The sequence below is a fragment of the Labeo rohita genome, chromosome 12 (genome assembly GCF_022985175.1).
Source record: "Labeo rohita strain BAU-BD-2019 chromosome 12, IGBB_LRoh.1.0, whole genome shotgun sequence".
NCBI classification, from domain to species: Eukaryota; Metazoa; Chordata; class Actinopteri; order Cypriniformes; family Cyprinidae; genus Labeo; species Labeo rohita.
The window spans coordinates 14,443,861-14,464,148 of NC_066880.1; the positions used below are offsets into that span (position 1 = coordinate 14,443,861).

The following is a 20,288-nucleotide window of genomic DNA, read 5'->3' on the forward strand; positions in this document are numbered from 1 at the left end:
CTGACCTCATACCTACTATATCTGTTTTTGCTGTCTTTCTAACAGTTTGTTTCTTGTGTTAATCTGCTGTGGACTCAAGAGTCTCACCTTCACTGGAGGATCCCGACAGATCGATGATGACGTACACTTTGCCCTCGGGCTCCAAGTCGATCTGTAGAGAGAAGAAACAAAGAAAAGAAACCAATCAGAGGACAGCATCTCAGCACAAAAGGGAGACAGAAGCACAATATTCACTTGGGCGCTCGGTAAACATCTCATTCAACATCACCATCACTTTTATCAGCTGATGTCAAAGTTCACGATCCCAGTAATAGATTCCCTCTGTGAATCTCCCTCTACAGGGATGGGCCCCTCACACACGCGCTCGCTAACTTCCTGCTCTCTGTCTCTTTTTGTTGTCTCTAAGGATGGAGGGTGGCAGAGAGTTGGCAGGGAAACTGCTTGGGTTTTATAATTCCTTTTTAAACAATTTCCTGCCAGTGCAGCACATCCCCACGCAGACCCCACGCGGGCCCGACGCCTAGCCGAGATTCGACGCCCACTCGCCATCAGCTCGGCGTGGGGGGAGAGGAGCTGGGAGAGGCACCAGATCCACAATGTCAGGAAACCACTGCTTAATCTTATTATGCAGAGAGAGAGCGAGAACACAGGCCCCGCGGTGCATATGTGGAGGTGGATGGAGGTGTCGAAGAGAGAGATATCGAGCTGCATTCATAGAGCATCTCAAAATAGGAGGCCTGTTTTATTTTTCTCTTCACAGCGATCTAGATCATCAGGGACACGGCGGACCCGCTGCCAGATCAGCACTCCCGGTCTTAGCCTCTTCCTGAATACAGGAATTAGGACACGAAGAACGGCACAAGCTCATCTGATGCGCTCTGCAGCAGAAACCACTTCGTTTGCCCAGATTTTAGTCGCAGTTTGTGCCGTGGGAGTTGTGTTTCTGTCGCTTTGCCCCGAGTTTAACCTGCTCTCTCAGCTGGAAGGGGAAAAAAACAGATTTACTCCTTCCACTCCTGATGAAATCATCAAGTTTTGCTGTAAATCGAGCCGCTCGCACATATCAGACCTGCGGTCATCTGATGAAATTCGAACCAAAAGTCGCTTTGAGATGAAAGTTACGACTGCGGAGTGGCTGATGATGTCATCCGAAATGCTAACAGGGTGATGACATGTCTGTTACTCGGCCACGTGGCCCCTCCCCCAACCCCCCTCTCTTCCTGTGATGTCATGAGATTCCATTCAACAGCAGCCTCCTTGAGTGTGTTTGTCTCAGAGGTGCAACGGCCACTAAATTTAGCAGAGGAAGGAAGGCCGCTGCGTGTGTGTGTGAACGTGCAAGGATGAAGCGGTGTGCTCTAGTCTCCCTGATGACACTCTCCAGGAAACCAGTATCATGCTTTGCTAAACAATGTTGGCAAGACTGCTCTGCTGGCCGTGCATGTGAGTTCGTGAGCCTGTCCAGTCGTCGCCGACTTGAAAGCTCTGTCCAAAGCTGCTGTCATCATACGGGCTCAAGGACAGCCTGCAGACGGCAGTCTAGTTGTAGTCGTTAGCACGCACACACACACTCTTATATGTAAAAAACATTTTCTTTTGGCTAGTTTGGCAAAAACGTCTAAACATCCTTTAAATAAAACAAATGTATGTCTTATGTAAAATAAGACTTGTTTCAGAGAATTTTCAGAGAATTTTCTACATTTCTTACTTGTTTTAAGAATAAACTTCACAAATTTTATGCTTAAAAGGATAGTTTACTCAAAAATGAAAATCTGTCATTAATTACTCTACCTCATGTCGTTCCAAACCTGTAAGATCTTCAAAACACAAATTAAGATATTTCTGATCAAATCTGAGAGCTTTCTGAGCCTGCATTGACAGCAATGTGTTAACACATGTCGAAGACTGACATGAAAGAGAAAAACTTGTTGAACAAAGTTATTTTTTTTTTTTTGTGCACAAAAAGTATTCTTGTAGCTTCATAACACTGCGGTTGAACCACTGATGTCACATGTATTTTAACGATGTCTGTAACTACCTTTCTGGACCTTGAACGTTTTAGTTGCGTTGCTGTCTAAGCAGGGTCAGAAAGCTTTTGGATTTCATCAAAAATATCTTAATTTGTGTTTTGAAGATGAACGAAGGTCTTACTGGTTTCGAACGACATGAGGGTGAGTAATTAATGACAGAATTTTTATTTTTGGGTGAAATACCCCTTTAAAACATTAATTTATATCAACATTTTTGTCCTTTTTCCAGTATAAAAAACTAAACAAAACAACAACAAAAAGATTTACTTCATGCAAACTTGTGTAAGATGAGGATAATAAAATCTATTGAGTTTTACAGATAAAACTATTCACCAATGTGATAAGAGACAAAAGCTAAAAAAAAATAAAAAGGAATCAGAATGTGTGATTATTATCTTAAAACTTAAGTATGTATCCTTATATAAACTTCTTGCAAATCAGATGAATCCTAAAATGACAATAATGCTTTTGATTTTTTTGTCTTTATTCACATGCTCAAACAAATTTTGGCCCTCCATTACTACAAGAAAAAGGGGCCTGTGGCATGATACTAGTCTTGATTTATTCTATTTATATTGAGCCATCATGTATGGCTCAAATAATGGTGCTATTAAGTATCTGAGTAAAACTAGGGGAAATTAAGTCTGGAAATGCAATTTTAATGCAGACTGAACTGTAAAAATGCAGTAAGAACATACAGTGGCATGCAAAAGTTTGGGAATCCCTTGCAGAATCTGTGAAAATGTGAATAATTAAATAAAATGCATGTTATTTTTTATTTAGTACTGTACTGAGTAAGATATTTTACATAAAAAACATTTACATACAGTCCACCAGACAAACATTTTTTAAATAACCCCCTTCAAAAGTTTGGGAACGCTTGGTTCCTAATATTGTGTGTGGTTACCTGGATGATCTATGACTGGTTTTTGTTTTGTGATAGTTGTTCATGAGTCCCTTGTTTGTTCTGAACAGTTAAACTGAGCATTGTTCTTTAGAACAATCCTCCAGGTCCTGCAGATTCTTCAGTTTTCCAAAATCATATTTGAACCCTTTCCAGCAGTGACTGTATGATTTTGAGATCCATCTTTTCACACTGAAGCACACCCAAACAACTACTAAAAAGGTTCAAACATTCACTGATGCTCCAGAAGGAAAAACAATGCATTAAGAGCCGGGGGGTCAAAATTTTTCTTATTTTGTTGAAATATATATTTTTTATAGAAGATGCATGTTTCCCAGAAGACAAATTAAGTACAATTTACCTTTTCTTTAAAAAATGCAAAAAGTTTTCATCAGTGAATGTTTGAACCATTGTGTTTGAGTCCCTCAATTGCCCTCAGTGTAAAAAGATGGATCTCAAAATCATACAGTCACTGCTGGAAAGGGTTCGAATATGCAAAAGATGCTGGAAAACTGAAGAATCTGCAGGATCTGGAGGATTCTTCTGAAGAACAATGCTCAGTTCAACTGTCCAGAACAAACAAGGGACTCACAAAACAAAAACCAGTCATAGATCATCCAGGTAACCACACACAGTATTAAGAACCAAGGCTTCCCTAACTTTTGAAGGGGGTTATTTTAATAATTTTAGGGTTTACTTTTTTGTCTTGTGGACTATATGTAAACATCTTTTATGTAAAATATCTTACCAAGGACAGTACTAAATAAAAAATGACATGCATTTTGTATGATCTCACTTATTTTGTTAAAATTGTTCACATTTTCACAGATTCTGCAAAGGGTTCCCAAACGTTCGCACGCCACTTTTATCATTAAAAATGATCAGCATCACAACAAATAAAAGTGCAATTACTTTAATACTTGACCCTGAAATAGAACAGAATCTTTTTTTTGTAAGTCATAGCACTTCTTTATTTTACATCTGACATTTTTAAAATGTTTATTTTTACATATAAATGAGATAAATCCCAGTTTAGCACCCCACTGCACATTACTCTAAAACCTTTTGCTAACTGACAGTGGATAAACTGATGTAGTTAATCTGTCTATTGCATGTGATGAGCAAGACCAGACAGGATCATAAGCATATATAGACTGCAAGCAGATGTACAGCAGCCTGTCAATCAATGCTGATTTGTCCCTTTTAAATAACGTACAGCAGCACTGCTGCAGAGGGTTAGATCACATTACTTGCAAAGAGAAGTTTCTTCCTGCATTTAACTTTTTCTGTGCTGTTTCTCTCTTCCTCTTTTGAGGCACATCTGAGGCTTGATCTCTTTGTTCTTTTTGCTCCCCCTTTTTCATACAGATATCATACATACCACTGTAACTGACTGTTCACACCTGCACAGGATGAAAACAGACACAAATTTGCTTAGATTAATTTACTAATTGTAAAAATAATAATATATTAACTAAAAATATAATATAAATGTAATAAATTAGTACTATATTACTAAATAAATATATATATGATATATGCATTGTAATATATATCATATATTCTTAATAATGCAATATGTACATGAATACTTATTTTTGTATAGTTACTTCATTGTAAACATACTTAATTCGTTGCCTCATAATTAAACAGTCTCTAACTTTTTCTCAAGTCAAAGTTGTGATGATGTGATCCCTGTCAGAGCTGCTTGGTTTGGTTGATGGCCTGAAATTATTTATTGAACACTTTTAAAGAACTAAATAGGAAAATACTAAGCTCCTGGAAATCCTGGACAGTCACTGTAGCATTTCATGCACAAAATCAATTATAACAGTAGATGCTACTGGGGTCAAACTAAAGGCATCATACGGATATCATGAGGACGTAACAGGAGAATAAAAGAGAAAAACAGAGAGAGTAAGGGAGGATAAAACCCAGAGATAAGCCGTGGGACATAATCAGCTCCTCTTATGCAACACCCTGCAGCTCAACCTAGTCCACACCCACAGCCTAAGAGGCTCACTGCCTCACTGTCCCTCCCCTTAGAAAAGAAATATCACATATGAGATCTCTTTAATATCTCATCTGTTTCTCCAAGAGAGAAATTACATGACATGGAGAACAAATAGAGAATCTCCAGCCTCATCCCACATCATCCCACATGTATCACCTCTAGAGTTTCAGATCCCAACTATGTCTCAAAATATGCTGAGTATATGATGAAATTAGGATGTCTCATTTGTTTCTAGTTTTATTTGTCCTATTTAAAGAATACCCAAAAAACGAAAATTCTGTAAATTGCTCTCCCTTATGTCATTCCAAACCCGTAAGACCTTCGTTCATCTTCGGAACACAAATTAGGATATTTTTGATGAAATTCGAGAGCTTTCTGACCCTGCATAGACAGCAATGCAACTGACACGTTCAAGGTGCAAAGAGACAGTAAGGACATCGATAAAATAGCATCGTGGTACTGTCGTGAATGTGTGCCAAAGACTGACAGGGAAATTGTAGGATAAAGTTGTTATTTTTGTTTTTTTTTGCATACAAATAACACCAATCTTGTTATTTGTGAAATTAGGTTGTTTTTTTTTACTGAGCCCTGTGACTGTGAAGCAACAAATATATTTAATCATAGAATTATATGCAGTCTTCCTAGGACACACACGCATTTAGAGGGAGTATATGAACGGTTTGGTTAGCATGGTCTGTCTGTAGCAGACTTTTCTTCGTGTCAGGGCAACAGTTCAATGAATAAGAAATAAATATTAAAGGAGAAGTCCACTTCCAGAACAAAGATGACCCTCTGTCATCCAAGATGTTCATATCTTTCTTTCTTCAGTTCGTAAAGAAATTATGTTTTTTGAGGAAAACATTTCAGCATTTTTTCTCCATATAATGAACTTCTATGGTGCCCTGAGTTTGATCTTCCAAAATGCAGTTTAAATGCGGCTTCAAACAATCCCAAAACGATCCCAGCCAAAGAAGAAGGGTCTTATCTAGCGAAACAATTGGTTATTTTCATAAAAATAATACAATTTATATACTTTTTAATGTCAAACGCTTGTCTTGTCTAGCTCTGCATGGACTTCAAAATTGTCCTATATCGCTGTTTTACCTGTTTTGGTAAGGGTGTTTGATCATCTTTGCATGTTCACTTTGCAAAGACTGGGTGGGTACTTCTAAAGCGATGTAGGATGAAATGAATGAATGAATTGAAATGATTTTTGAAGATGAGGGTTTTTTGACATACCCTAACTGTCTTGAGCCAGAATACACAGAGTTCAGGCAGAGCAAGATGTTTGATATTAAAAAGTATTTAAATTGTATTTTTTTTAATGAAAATAACCAATCGTTTCACTAGATAAGACCCATTTTCCTCGGCTGGGATCATTTACAACTGCTTTTGGGACAGTTTGAAGTCACATTTAAACTGCATTTTGGAAGTTCAAACTCGGGGCACCATAGAAGTCCATTATATGGAGAAAAATCCTGAAATGTTTTCCTCAAAAAACATAATTTCTTTATGACTGAAGACAGAAAGACATGAACATCTTGGATGACAAGGGGGTGAGCATATTATCTGCAAATTTTTGTTCTGAAAGTGGACTTCTCCTTTAAGTGATGTAAATGTAGAGACAATATTGTCTTTTTTGCTCTAATTCACTAAAGAAAACAGTTCCAAACAAAGCCATGTTGTACATCTTGGCACCAACACACAGTGGTGTTTCCTTACCAAATTAATTTGCGTTTTGAACAAATCCAGTGAGTCAATGATTCCCTGATCCATTCATAAAACAATTTTGTTCCTGAACAAATCATTCATTTTGAAAGAATCGATTGAATAAATGACTCGCCAACTCGCTTATTAAGAAGTGGCTTGCTGCTACCTACTGTTAGGCCTAATTTTAGTTTCAAATTTAAAAGCATCACTCTGTTTATTTCTTTTGTCTCATATTTCTATATTTCAGTTTTTAAATTTAAAACATTAATCATAACATTATTTATTATTATCTGTTTTGTCTAGTAGAAGTTATGAATGGCAGGTAGCTCAACAATTTAGTAGCCAACTTGGCTGGTGAGTGAAAAGGTTAATTTCAAACCCTGGTTGAACCACTGATGTCAAATGCACTTTTTTAACAATGTCCTTACTGCCTTTTTGGGCATTAAATGTGTCAGTTGAATTGCTGTCTATGCAGGGTCAGAAAGCTCTTGGATTTAATCAAAAAACATTTTAATTTGTGTTCTGAATATGAACAAATGTCTTACACGTTTGAAACTACAACGAGGATGAGCAATTAATGACAGAATTTTCATTTTTGGGTGAACCCTGAAAGTTGGAAATTACTAACAATTCTACTGTTCAAAGTTACAACAAAGCCGTTTCTAGAACTTATCTGGGACGTTAGTGGAACATGCTGAATAGTTAATGTGGTGAACTACACCTGTGGTTACTCTGCAAGGACACTTATGAGAACCTAAGGAGAAACTGACTTCACACATCCACTAAAAATCACCTCAGGGCCAGTTGTTTCACGCATGCGCATGTGCTATTGTGGTGCGTTTGCGGTAAGGCTATCAAGTACAGCATGAGGAAAACAAACTCTTGCTCTGGTTACTGTCCTCCAGCGCCTGAACGTGCACCCCTTATTGGCCCTAAGTCTCCTGCTCGCCCTCTCTCTGTTCTAATCACCGCTGTGCAAACAGATACCCACAAGCCACAGAAAACACATGCCGCTCACGCTCTCCCGAACACGCGTCTCCATGGAAAAAATCCTTAGTGCTGCTCGACAGTCTACAAACAAGCTGAGTTTTTTGAAACGGCAGGTTTGAGAAACAAAAACGTTGAAATTCAGTCAACATTTAGGACCCATTCACGCCAAGAACAACAACTATAAAGATAACAGTAATGATAACTATATTAGCATCCACACCGATGCACAATAACATTCTGTTTATTAAAAGCACATGCTGACAGAGACCTTCGTTCGTCTTCGGAACAAAAAGATATTTCTGATGAAATCAGATAGCTTTCTGACCTTGCATAGACAACAATGCAACTACCATGTTCAAGGCCCAGAAAGGTAGTAAGGACATACTTTTTGTGTGCAGACTGAAATGAAAGGGAAGAAACTGTTGAATAAAGGCAGTTATTTTTGTTTTTTTGCACACAAAAAGTATTCTTGTAGCTTCATGAAATTACAGTTGAACCACTAATGTCACACTGACTATTTTAACAATGTACTTACTACCTTTCTGGGCCTTGAACGTGGTAGTTCAGGTTGCTGTGTATACAGAGTCAGAAAGCTCTCAGATTTCATCAAAAATATCTTAATTTGTGTTCCAAAGATGAACGAAGGTCTTACAGGTTTGAAACAGCATTTTTCATTTTTGGGTGAACTATAACTTTAAAACTTTACAGTTATTATACCTTTACAAATGTACTCATCCTCATGTTGTTCCAAAACTGTTTTACTTTCTCTGTCCAGCAGAAGAAAAAATGTTTTGTCCATTCAGTGTAAGTAACCGTTTACAGGAAAATAAACGCCAAGGCATTTTTTAAAATATCTTCTTTTGTGTTTTGCAGAAGAAACTAAGTCTTACAGATTTGGAATGACATGAGGGTGAGTAAATGTTGACAGTATTTTCATTTCTTGGTAAACTATCCCTTTAATATAACATGAAGCTTGAATTTGTTCGTATGGTGTGCTGGGAAGACAGCTCATGCTACATTTCCACCTTGTACATTCAGCACTAACATTATACGTGGAGGTGGTTGCGATTTATGGATCCGTGTCTTAGGACTAAATATAAAAAGTGATGCGTCAATCCCAGACCATCCAAAAGCAAGCGGCCTGCTTCTATAACATGAAAAATGAACGGAGTGAAGCGGTGTTTGAGTAGTTCAATACATTAAGCCGTTAGTCCTGTTAGAGCTGTTGATTTGACTAGAGGATAGGGAACTGAGACTTCTCTGTAGGGATGCGTGAAGAGAAAGAAACACAGCGACTGAAGACAGTCTGTGCACTTGGGAAATCAAAAGTAGGTCCGGGAAGTTTTAAACACATGTGCCTCTGATTTCTAAATGAATCTAAAGCTATGATTAAACATTGAGGAGCACTTTCTCTTCCCTCCTCCTCAATTTCGCCCTCTTCTCCTTTATACTCTTCTCATCCATTTCTTACCCTCTCTCTAAGACAGTTTGAGCTCAGCAACGGTCCTCCTACGTCCATCTGTCAACAGCAGAGCCGCAGCATGGCGGCGGGGCGGCACGCACGGCTCCCATTCACACTCGAAATCTCACACAGACGTGGCCATACGAGCACATTCGGCTCTGTGAACGCACCGGCTCTGAGTGAAACCTTCAGAGCTCCATGAATTACTAATAAGACACCACACCGGAGCTAATTGTGCATAATTCATGATACAGACTAATAATGGGAGCCTTTGAAGGTCTGATTGGAATTCAGTTTGAATAAACACTAGGTCCTGAGAGGGCTTCACGGCTTTAATTTAGTAAATAGCGCAAAAAGAGACCAGACAAAACGAAAACAGCCGTCTGGAGATAAAACGCTCATGTAACTGTGGGCACAGGAACAGACTACAAGCCTTTTGTGTCTTAAACATCATGAGGTGTGAATTACTTTGATTTAATCTCGCCGTAAAACGAGCGCACACACACGTACGCCAATGGTGTGTGTGTGTGTGAACACACAGAGTGTGAATAGGGTGCTGAGAGGATTCGAGTCTGTTGCCGGCTCCTGCAGAGAAGATGACTGCAGATATGATGATGGTGATGATGGGAGAGTGCCATACGAGCATTTCTTTAGAAGAAGTAGGCAAGAATGTGTCCATTCAAACAAACCCCAAACCCCAAACCCCAAACCCTCCTCTAGATCAAGCTTTACACACTCAGAGATGCCCTTTTCAGACTCTCAGCAAATTAGGAATACTAAAAAGTAAGATTTTCTTTCAGTTAAAAAGTATAACATGTTTCGTTTGTAATTTTAACAAGCATAATTCACTACTATAATGTCTAAAAATTCTTGGAAATACATTTTAAAATATATATACACTACCAGTCAAAAGTTTTTGAACAGTAAGATTTTTAATGTTTTTAAAGAAGTCTCTTCTGCTCATCAATCCTGCATTTATTTGATCCAAAGTACAGCAAAAACAGTACAATTTTGAAATATTTTTACTTTTTAAAATAACTGTTTTCTGTTTGAATATATTTAAATTAAATTTATTCCTGTGATCAAAGCTAAATTTTCAGCATCATTACTCCAGTCCAGTTCCTTCAGAATTCATTCTAATATGCTGATTTGTTGTTCAAAAAACATTTATTATTATTATTGTTATTAGCATCAATATTTTTAAAAAGTTGGGTATTTATTTATTTTATTTTATTTTTGCTTTTATTTAGCAAGGATGCTTTAAATTGATCAGAAGTAATGATAAAGACATTTATTAACAATATATATATATATATATATATTCAAAATAGTAACAATAAATAAGAATATTAGAATGATATCAGCTTAGAAATCACAGGAACAAATTTCATTTTAAAATATATTCAGATAGAGAACAGTTCTTTTAAATAGTAAAATTATTTCTAATTTTTACTGTTTTGCTGTATTGCTGTAAATGCAGGCTTAGTGAGCAGAAGAGACTTCTTCAAAAAACATAAAAAATCTTAGTGTTCAAAAACTTTTGACTGCTAGTGTACATAAGAATTTGGGGGTCAGTAAGATTTTTAAATATATAGTTTTTAAAAGAAGAGCGCATGCTCACCAAGAATGAATTTATTTGATCAAAAGTGCAGTATTGTCAAATATTGTTGCAGTATAAAATAACTTTTCTATTTTAATATATTTTTAATATATTAAATTCCTTTAATAATTCCCTTTAATAAAAACAAGTTGAAACAGAATCTTCTAACATAATATTAAACATATTTACAGTCACTTTTGGTCAGTTTAATCCATCCTTTCTGAATAAAAGAATTCATTATAGATAAAAAAAATACTGTTGACTTTTGACTGGCATTGAAGGACCTTAAAATGTCCAAAAACGCAAGCTATTCCAACACTGGAACCAAGAAAAAGTTTTCAAATAATATGAAATCAATCACACTGAAACAGACCACATTTTCCATCAAATATTTTCCTATGATATGAACTTTCCCTTGAATCTGCAACAAAGATCAACAAGTCAGAAGTTTAAAACCCATTAGGACTAGCTATAAAGAGAAGATATTCACATTTGTGGTATATTATGCTGTAAGGGTGAGAGTACAAGTGTGTGTGTGTGTGAGTGTGAGTAACTGGGTCATGTAGATAGCGGTGCAGATCAGGCATATTTGCCAGAGTATCTCATATGTCACCTGTATTGTTCCCTTTCACTGTAAGCATGCTCAATGTGCCCTAGGCGAGAGCTCAACGCAGCATGTGAAAGCCAGACAACCGGCGGTCACATACACAAATCTGCAAAGCACACAAGCCAAACTACACAAGAGGAACAAATGAGGACAGACACAATTAAATACAATAACAGAAAGGCTCAACAAACATATAAAAACATTTCACCGGTCTCTCATCGAGTCATTTCATGAAATTAATTAGTGCTGCTGGATGAACTGATCCTGCTTACCCATAATTCACCCTTCCCCTTCAAATCCCGAGATTTGAGAACTGATGAAAAACACTGTGAAGTGATGTGCGACAAACACCGGGCCAAAGGAATAATGTGAGAAGGATTCTGTCTGTACAAGTCAACGTGTCACCACCTCCGTCTAGAAGCACAGATATGGGATTCCTAAGAAATCCCTGATGGGCGAAGGAACTCAATCAACACCCAGCTCTGATGCGCTTTGGATTGGCAAGAGGGCGATATGGGCTCCTGTGGCAACGGTATGCCAAAGAGGGGGAGGAGCGGGGGTTTCAGCCTCAGCCTGGCCTATTTGCACAAATGGCCAGGGAGAAGTGAGGGCAGATGATGTCAATGTCCAGTAACCAGGAAGTACCGTATAGCTAACACCAACATTTAAGAGGAGACAATGGAAAAGAGAGCTGCTGGGCATAAACCTGTAAAATACTGAGTGCAATCGATAACTGTAATGTAAGCTGTAATGCAGTGGAAAGACATTAAGGAAACTGCAGGCCTTTAAAGCTCATTATCTGCAGCTAAAGCAACACTCCTAGTGAAATGTGTTTTAAGCATTTGGAGCTGGTTTGTAATGGACTGGATGTAATGTCAGGACCATAAATATCTGCGAATTTAACAAGGACAGTTCGGACAACAAAATGGAAGGGAAGGAAACCCAGTGGAGAGAAGGTGAAGGAAGCAGAGGAACAGCGGGAGGAGGACAATACGAGGAAGGAGAATGAATGAACCTGAAAAAGACAAGAGTGATCGAACGGCTACAAGATCAGCAGAAGTTCTTCAGCAGGACTCTTTACAGATGACCCCCTAGGTAAAAGGCTGGTAATTGAAGGCAGCGATATCCCTATAGATAAGCACCACTTTCGCTGGTGATAATGGGATTGTTGCTAACTTGAGCTAAGGGTGTCGTGGATGATCTGTGCCGGGTCAGACATTCCATAAAGAGCCTGATGGAAGGCTTGTAAATTATTCAGTCTGTTCCTGCCTCACACAACAAAGACGGGTGGCTGTGTCTCAGTCGGTAGTGTCTGAGAACCATCCAAAAGACCAGGCTCCAATTACCTCTTCCGCTAAACGCTACACTAACATATCGCTCAAACCCAACCATCGGCTTAGTGTAAGAAGATGTGTGAGCCCAAAAGTGGTGCAATTTCTCAAAACTGTGTTGCGTTGTACCGGGCGACCACAACATGCGGTTGAGGAACGATTACAGACCAGAAACCCAATAGAGAAGTGGTAAAGCAACAAACATGGCACAACAGCGTCTTATTTAGGGTCTGAGATCCTGGTTGGTTAGTTTTTCCACTAAACAGTTTTGTAACACTGCTGCTACTGTTTCTCGACAGTTCTGTTTGCATTTGTTGAAGTAGAGGAGGCTATCTAAATTAGTAAGCATGCTCTCCTTGTTCCAAGCAGAATAAAGCTCCACCTGTGTGGGTAACAGTGGGAGTGAATGTACGGGTGAAGCTCATTGGATGTGTATACACTGCGTGAAGAGTGTGGGTTCTTGAGAGACGTCTGGCTCGGCTTTTGCTGCTCAAATGACGTGCCAAGAAACAACTGTCTTCCTCAAAATTAGTCTTGTTTGGTTTCTTTTTCAGTCTCGGATACAGTGTACCTCTATGCAGTCATTTGAGATGAGACTAAAACTTTTTACTAAAAGTTTGACATCCTAAGACTCATATCAAGCTTGTCTATTCTAATTACTCTATGTATTCTAATAAAGACAATAATTCTTTATAACAATTCATTACGAGCTGGTTTGTGCAAAATTCAGAATTAAATAATTGATATCCTTTAAATTCATGGGTTAATTAGAACTGAATTGTCCGAATTTACTGAATTTAAAAATTAAAACAAATGTTTTATTACTCCCTGGTCCACAGAAGTTAATTTATTAAGTATGATGAATTATGCACACAGTACTAAATAGCTATATCTATTAATATGCTACTCTCTCTGTCTGCGAAGCCTAAAAGCCATTACAATTTCAAGGATTTCAAAGCTTTTTAAATTTCAAAAACTTTACCGAACCAAGACCTGGTTTAAGAAAAAAATTGCTTGGTAATGGATATGACAATGTTAATGTATTTGGTCTTGGCAGAATAGATCTGCCAATAGATAACCAATATGCTGCTGTTGGTTATTGCTGTTGCTGCAGATTATTCCTGCTGCAAAGCGAGAACAGGAACTTTCTACTGCCAATACATACGCCGATACGTTGCTTTGAGCATTTAATGCACAAATAGCATATATAATAACCCATAGCAGATCTATACAGGTGGAGCTGGGGAGGTGGAAGCTTTCAGAGGAACTCTGCACGCTGTGAAATGCTCTAGTGAATGCTAACAAACCATTTAAATGTAGAGCAGCAAGCTTATTGGCTACAGATCCAAGATAAACCAATCAGCTTTTGCCAAGTAGTTAATATCATCAGTATGCGTTAACGACCCATCAGGCTGATGATAAACAGGACAACTTTTTGAGCAATTTTGCCAGGCAACTTTTTTCTAACAATGTTGCTTGGGCACTTTCTCATTGAGAATGGGTAACAAATTTATATCTGTAACACTGCTCAAAAAGTTGCCCGGTGTATCAGCTTCAGCCTGCGCCATCTAGATTTTCATGACAGAAACTGGCATTTATGTAGTTAGTTATCTATTTAACAATTACACTTACATTAATTTATTTCTTCATCGAATGACGAAAACATACCTGTGGGAACTCCTCGCAAGACGTGAAATACGTACCAATAAGTACATATCACTGCAGTTTCCAACAGAACTGAACACTAGAGGCAGGGCCGATCCTCCCTATACACAAAATATGCAAGCTGCATAGGGCCCACAAAACACCAGGGGGCCGCCTTACTCTCCCGAAGTGTCAATCTGTATTCAGAAAGGCATGGAAAACAAATAACGTGTTCTAACAAATAAACGCGAACTACTAAAGGGACATGGTTAGCCGCTAATGGTTGCTTGTTACATTACAGTACATTAAATTTCACTTACCACATAAACAGAGTAAAGAGAGATAAAGAGGATGATTGCGAATGATTTGCAGATCCTGAGCACCACTGACAAGCATCTAATCTTGTAAAATGTGTGGTGAGAACTGCTGCTCTAATAAACACAGAGCACGTGTGATCACAAATCTCGAAAGTGAAAGTAAAAAAGCAAACGTGCACTTAGAAGCAGAAAATAGTGGCTCCCTAATGCCCGCAATTTATATACAGTGTATTTACCCAACGATATAACTGCAAAAGTACTGAAATATATATTTTATTCCCATCTCGTATGTATTCTATTTAGGGGTTGAGGAGAGGAATTGGCGGAGGGGTAACAATGCAGCCTCAACATCGACCCCGACGAATCCTGTGAAAGACATGACTCACGATGAAAGAGCTGGAACCTCCCTGTTCATACTATCAGGGAGGTTTAGGTGTAGTGCAGATGGTCCGTTATTTGAAAACGTCACAAAGCATAGAGTTATAGCGTCACTCAACGGATATTTCAAGTCAGAACTGTGGTGACACGTACAAAACCAATGTCACGTAAAACGTACATTCATCTGTTCCATTCATCTTTTAGTGCCACTCAATGGACATTTCTGTTGGAAACTGCAGTGATATGTACTTACTGCAGGGATGCCAGGTTTTAACAACAAAATCCACCCAATTGCTACTCAAAACCAGCCCAATCGCTAAAAAAACCCACATTTGATGGGGTAAAAGTTCCCATAGGTACGTTTTCATCATGAGATTAGGTAGTGAAGTTCTTATTTTTTACTTCATACTTTAATTAAAATTCTGTATCGTATTTTCTGCATTACTTAAAATTCAGAAAATGATTTGGAGTTTTAAACATTCACAATTCAACTCTGAATTGCACACTCATTACCAGATACCTTCGCCCTCTGTCTACGGTCATCAACTGATCAGCTTTTATTAATTTGCGTAAATGAGACATGGCAGATGTAGATTGCACATCGGTGTCTCTCTGGGAAATTAGGCATACCAGAGCTTCCATGTCCGAAACATTGTTATCAAGCGTGTCTGTGGCTATGAAGTCTGACAAAACGTTCAGCTCCAATTAAGTCAGATATGTTGGCCAAGATGAACATATGGCAGAAACTGCCCTTTTTGTTGAACCGTACCAGCACTTGTAGATTTGAACAATGAAATTAGCATTTGGAAACTAGCAATATTTGCTAAAGAAGTAAAATTCGTTTAGCATACAACTGGGATGTTTCAACCATTTTTAACTTGCCAAATGTTTCCCTTTAGCACACAGGTGGAATAAAGAGCTGACGGTGAGACAGAAGGCTTAGGATGTGTTATGATTAGGCAGGCCATCAAAGCCGTTATGAGGGAACGCAGAGATTAAATTGATTCCCTTCTCACTCTCTCTACTGACACATTTACAGCGTGAGTTGCCAGTGACAGGAGGGGAAGATTGACCAATGCAGCGACATAATCGATATATGCTGACCTTTCCATGGGTGTCTAACGACCAGATATACAAAGCACTCCCAACTACAGCCCCTCAGCTGGGTGAAGATTATATAACAGACCAACTCATAATTCCAGGCATGATTAGAATGCTAAGTGAATCTCTGACTATTTTTCCATGACAGTGAAACACATTATAACACAGCAGCATCAAAACTTTCCATTCTGAGACTATTGTAAAACTGATCACAAGTTGTTATGTGCATTATGCACCTTGTAAAAACACACAATAGCACGCAATTGCTAGCAATCTATCATTTCTTTTCTTTTCAAAGAAACAATAAGCCACATTCTCAAAAGAAAACAAAACACTATTAAAACCCTAATGGAAGCCAGTAAATTGAGCATCACTTGTCCTTTTTGCAGTAAAAGGGCCTATTTCTACTGAGTGAACAAAATCCAAATTAAGTAGAATGGCAAGGTGAAGCACTCGGTTTCATTTGGCTGTGCTGTCCTACACTATATAGATATAGATGGCTAGATAAATTACATGTTATCATTTAAAAATGTAGCAAACTATGTGTCAAACTCGTTTTACAGCTTGCATAATTAAGCATCGATCAGTTCCTTCTCTGGAACGGGAGCACTACATCTCATGAAGGCAATTTGCAAAACAGCTTGACTTGACGGAAATGGTGAATGTAGGTCTGGATTCAAAAGCAGCAGAACATGTTTTGTGGAGAAATGGGAAAACCCCCAGAGCGTGAGAACCCATGAGGAAGGCTGGGAAACAAGAGGCTTTGCTGGGGAGAAGCCTAAACTGACCAGCCCCCGTGAAAATGATGGCCTAGACAACAGATCAGTGGTTTTCAGTTTTGCAAGACTACATTTTGGATGTCTCCACACCAACTTTAGATCTTAGAGCAGCTTTATGAGCTGATTATATAAATCAAGTGTGATAGATAGGCATCCATAATGTCTAAGTGCTGGGCTACTTCAGGACCACTGCACTAGATTACACCAGATCTGTCTCAGTAGAACCGCTCCATAACCTCGGGTGTGAGAGAATAGTAAGACACCCAAAATGAGCAGCGCTGAGGGGCCTCCAGGGGCCACACTGAAGCGATTACACTATGCCAATAAATTGCGAAATGAACATACCCAATCTTCAAAGTGCCTACTGCCATTCTGCAGCAGGTCTTCAAACTGTATAGTGCAGTTGGCCACAAAGTCATCATAGCCAATCGGCGCGTCGTGAAAGACGGACAGTTCGATTTTCTTCCCATCATAAACCTCTGTGACGAACTCGTCATTCCAAGCTGGACTGTTCGTCTTCTGCTTGGTAGAAGTTTGACCCACGCGCGAATCGTCCACGTTGAGGGCAATATACGTGTCCAGGAGGAAGGTCTGGGTCTTCGGCCCCACGGCATGCCGGAGCGACCACGGGGTAGGTTTCAGATCCAGAGCTTCACAAACCTTGATCTTCAACACTCCGTTAAAAACCACCATGATGACGCTCAAGTGAGATGCAGCTGGCTTCTTTGCAAGAACAGACGGTTTCACAAGCAGGTTTTGATTCAGGGGGTCGCTATACCCGTAGATGTCATCACGTCATCAGTATACATGCACGTATAGATGGATGCTGGGATGATTTAATCCCCCAAACCGCTAGTCGGATCAACCTGATTCTCTCATTTGAGCGCAACAATCAAATAGGATGCAAAAACGCGATATGCAAAACCAGAGGCTCCTGTTTTTGTTTACGGTCCGTCTTTCCTCGTAATGGGAAGCATACGTAAACAATCGAATTCCCTACGTCTGGAATAGCGCTGAGTACAGGGACGAGTCCGAGAGGCAGAATATCGGCAATAACACAGAGCAAAATATCCCAAATGTGATGGTCTTCAGCGGGTCTTGTCTTGTACTATTCGCTTTCCAATAGGCGTTGAGTGGGAGAGGCGTTTGGGATTCCTCCTTCTCCCAGTCTGCTTACGAACCGCGCGGAGACTATTGCCATCCACTCGCCTAGATATTCAGCTGCTTCTTTTCTTCGTTGATTTGAGAAGGCGAAAGCATTTGAGCTACACGCTCATGTTAGTCCTTTACGCTGCAGCCTTCCTCCCTGTTAGCCCTCTCTCTCCCTCCCTCTCTCTCTCACTCACTCTCTCTCTCACTCACTCACTCACTCACTCTCTCTCTCCCTCCCCGAGCTCAAGAGCCAGTTCAGGAAATGCGCAAAACACGTCAGATGATTTAAGCCGCGCCGCGTCCACTCTGCACCGGATGGGGGAGCGTGTGTGTACAGACAGAGGAGCAGCAGCGTGGGGAAACAGAGGGAGGCACCCGAGGGCTGGATTACGAGAGTCTGTTGGGTTCATTAATGGACCAAAAAATGTCTAGAAGGCGTCTGTAAAAGAAAGGGTTAATTGTAGAGCGTAAATAGGAGTAATTTAATACTATTTTGGACTTATTTTAAAGAACCTCCTGTAAAATCTTACTATATTTTTTTTTCCTTGGATGTCATTTTCTCACTGCATAATAAAATAAGGGCCCATTTTGACTGCTTCTGACACAATAGAGGTTCATTTGTTAAATGTACACTACCAGTCAAAAGTTGTTGAACAGTTTTTTTAACCAAGCCTGCATTTGTTTGATCCAACATACAGCAAATACAGTAACATTTGAAAATATTTTTACTGTTTAAAATAACTGTTTTCTATTTGAATATATTGTAAAATGTAAATTATTCATGTGATTTCAAAGCTGAATTTTTAGCATCATTACTCCAGTCACAAGATCCTTCAGAGATCATTCTAATAAACATTTATAAACATGCTTTTATTATTATTATGTTGAAACTGCTGAGTAGATTTCTTTTCAGGTTATTTGATGAATAGAATGTTCAGAAGAGCAGCATTTATCTGAAATAGAAATTTTTGTAACATAAATGTTTTTATCATCACTTTTGATCCATTTAAAGCATCCCTGTTAAATAAAAGTATTCATTTCTATAGTCATATAGCCTACTGACAAGCTTTTGAATAATATAGTGTATAATGTTACAAAAGCTTTTTATTTCAGATAAATGCTGATCTTTGGATCTTTCTGTTCATCAAAGAATCCTAAAAAAGTGTACTCAACTCTTTTAAATATTGATAATAATAATAATAATAATAATAATAATAATAATAGTTTCTTTAACAGCAAATCATCATATTAGAATGATTTTTGAAGTATCATCTGACACTGAAGACTGGAGTAACAATGCTAAAAATTTAGATTTGCGCACAGAAATAAATTACATCTGAAAAATATATTAAAATAGAAAGCAGTTATTTTAAATTGTAAAAATATTTCACAATTTTACTGTTTTTGCTGCATTTTGGATCAAATAAATGCAGGCTTGGTGAGCAGAAGAGAATTCTTAAAAAAAAAAAAAAACATTAAAAAATCTTACTGTTCAAAAACTTTTGACTGGTAGCCTAACTGCAACATGGGCATTGTTTATTTGCTGCCAGTATATAATACAGGAGTTGTTTTAAAATATGAGATATATTACACATTTCTAAAAGACGCTGAGTTACAGGGGGAAAAATCTTTTGCCAATTGTGTAAAAAAAAGCGTAAATGAACTTTGAGTCATGTTTTTTCATAATAATAACCTTTTAATAGTCTTTAATGAAGTGTTTTCGATTTGACCTGAGGATCACATGTGGGTGCAATTTCTTACGACAATAGGAAGATTAATAACCATGTAATGTAAGTCAGTGCAAGTGCACAGATCTATCTCTCTCTCTAAGTCAACTGCATTTGCAAAATGTCACATGCTTCTTGACTTTGATAGGATAAATAACTGCATCTGGGAGTTATTCCAAATCTAAACATTTTGGTTGCATATCTATCCCGCATGACAATCCTATATTTAGGAATTGTATCACAAATCAACACAGTTACTCAGTATCATGTGGCCACAATGTATTTGATTTAGGCTACTAGAGATAGTTACAGCAGCTGAAAATAGAAAGTGTTCTAATTATGTTATTTAGTGAACTCTAGTGGCGGAAAACGGTGCTACACAGGTAGTATTACAAGAATCATTCATGCAAGCAAACAGAAAGCATAACAGGATGTTCAGGTTGATAGATGGTATCAAACTAAACAAACCAAACGATTTAAAATGAATTTTACTTGTGCATACTGAGTTATAGCAAAGAGATAAGACAATACATGACTTAGTC

General features: G+C 38.4%; 1 protein-coding gene across 2 annotated transcripts in view; it reads right to left on the reverse strand.

The window, feature by feature from the left end:
* Positions 1 to 18,255, reverse strand: part of prkcea (protein kinase C, epsilon a) — a 72,954-nt gene extending 54,699 nt beyond the window's left edge. The window contains exons 1-2 of one of the 2 annotated variants that reach the window (XM_051124368.1): positions 17,213 to 18,255; positions 88 to 151 (exon numbers count right to left, since the gene is read on the reverse strand). In XM_051124368.1, the coding sequence (XP_050980325.1) occupies positions 88 to 151; positions 17,213 to 17,560 (412 nt within the window). In that variant the 5' untranslated portion in view covers positions 17,561 to 18,255. Of the gene's footprint in view, positions 1 to 87; positions 152 to 268; positions 398 to 17,212 lie in introns of those variants that run through there. The other variant, XM_051124369.1, reaches the window with a different exon arrangement.
* Between the last annotated feature and the right edge of the window lie 2,033 nt (positions 18,256 to 20,288).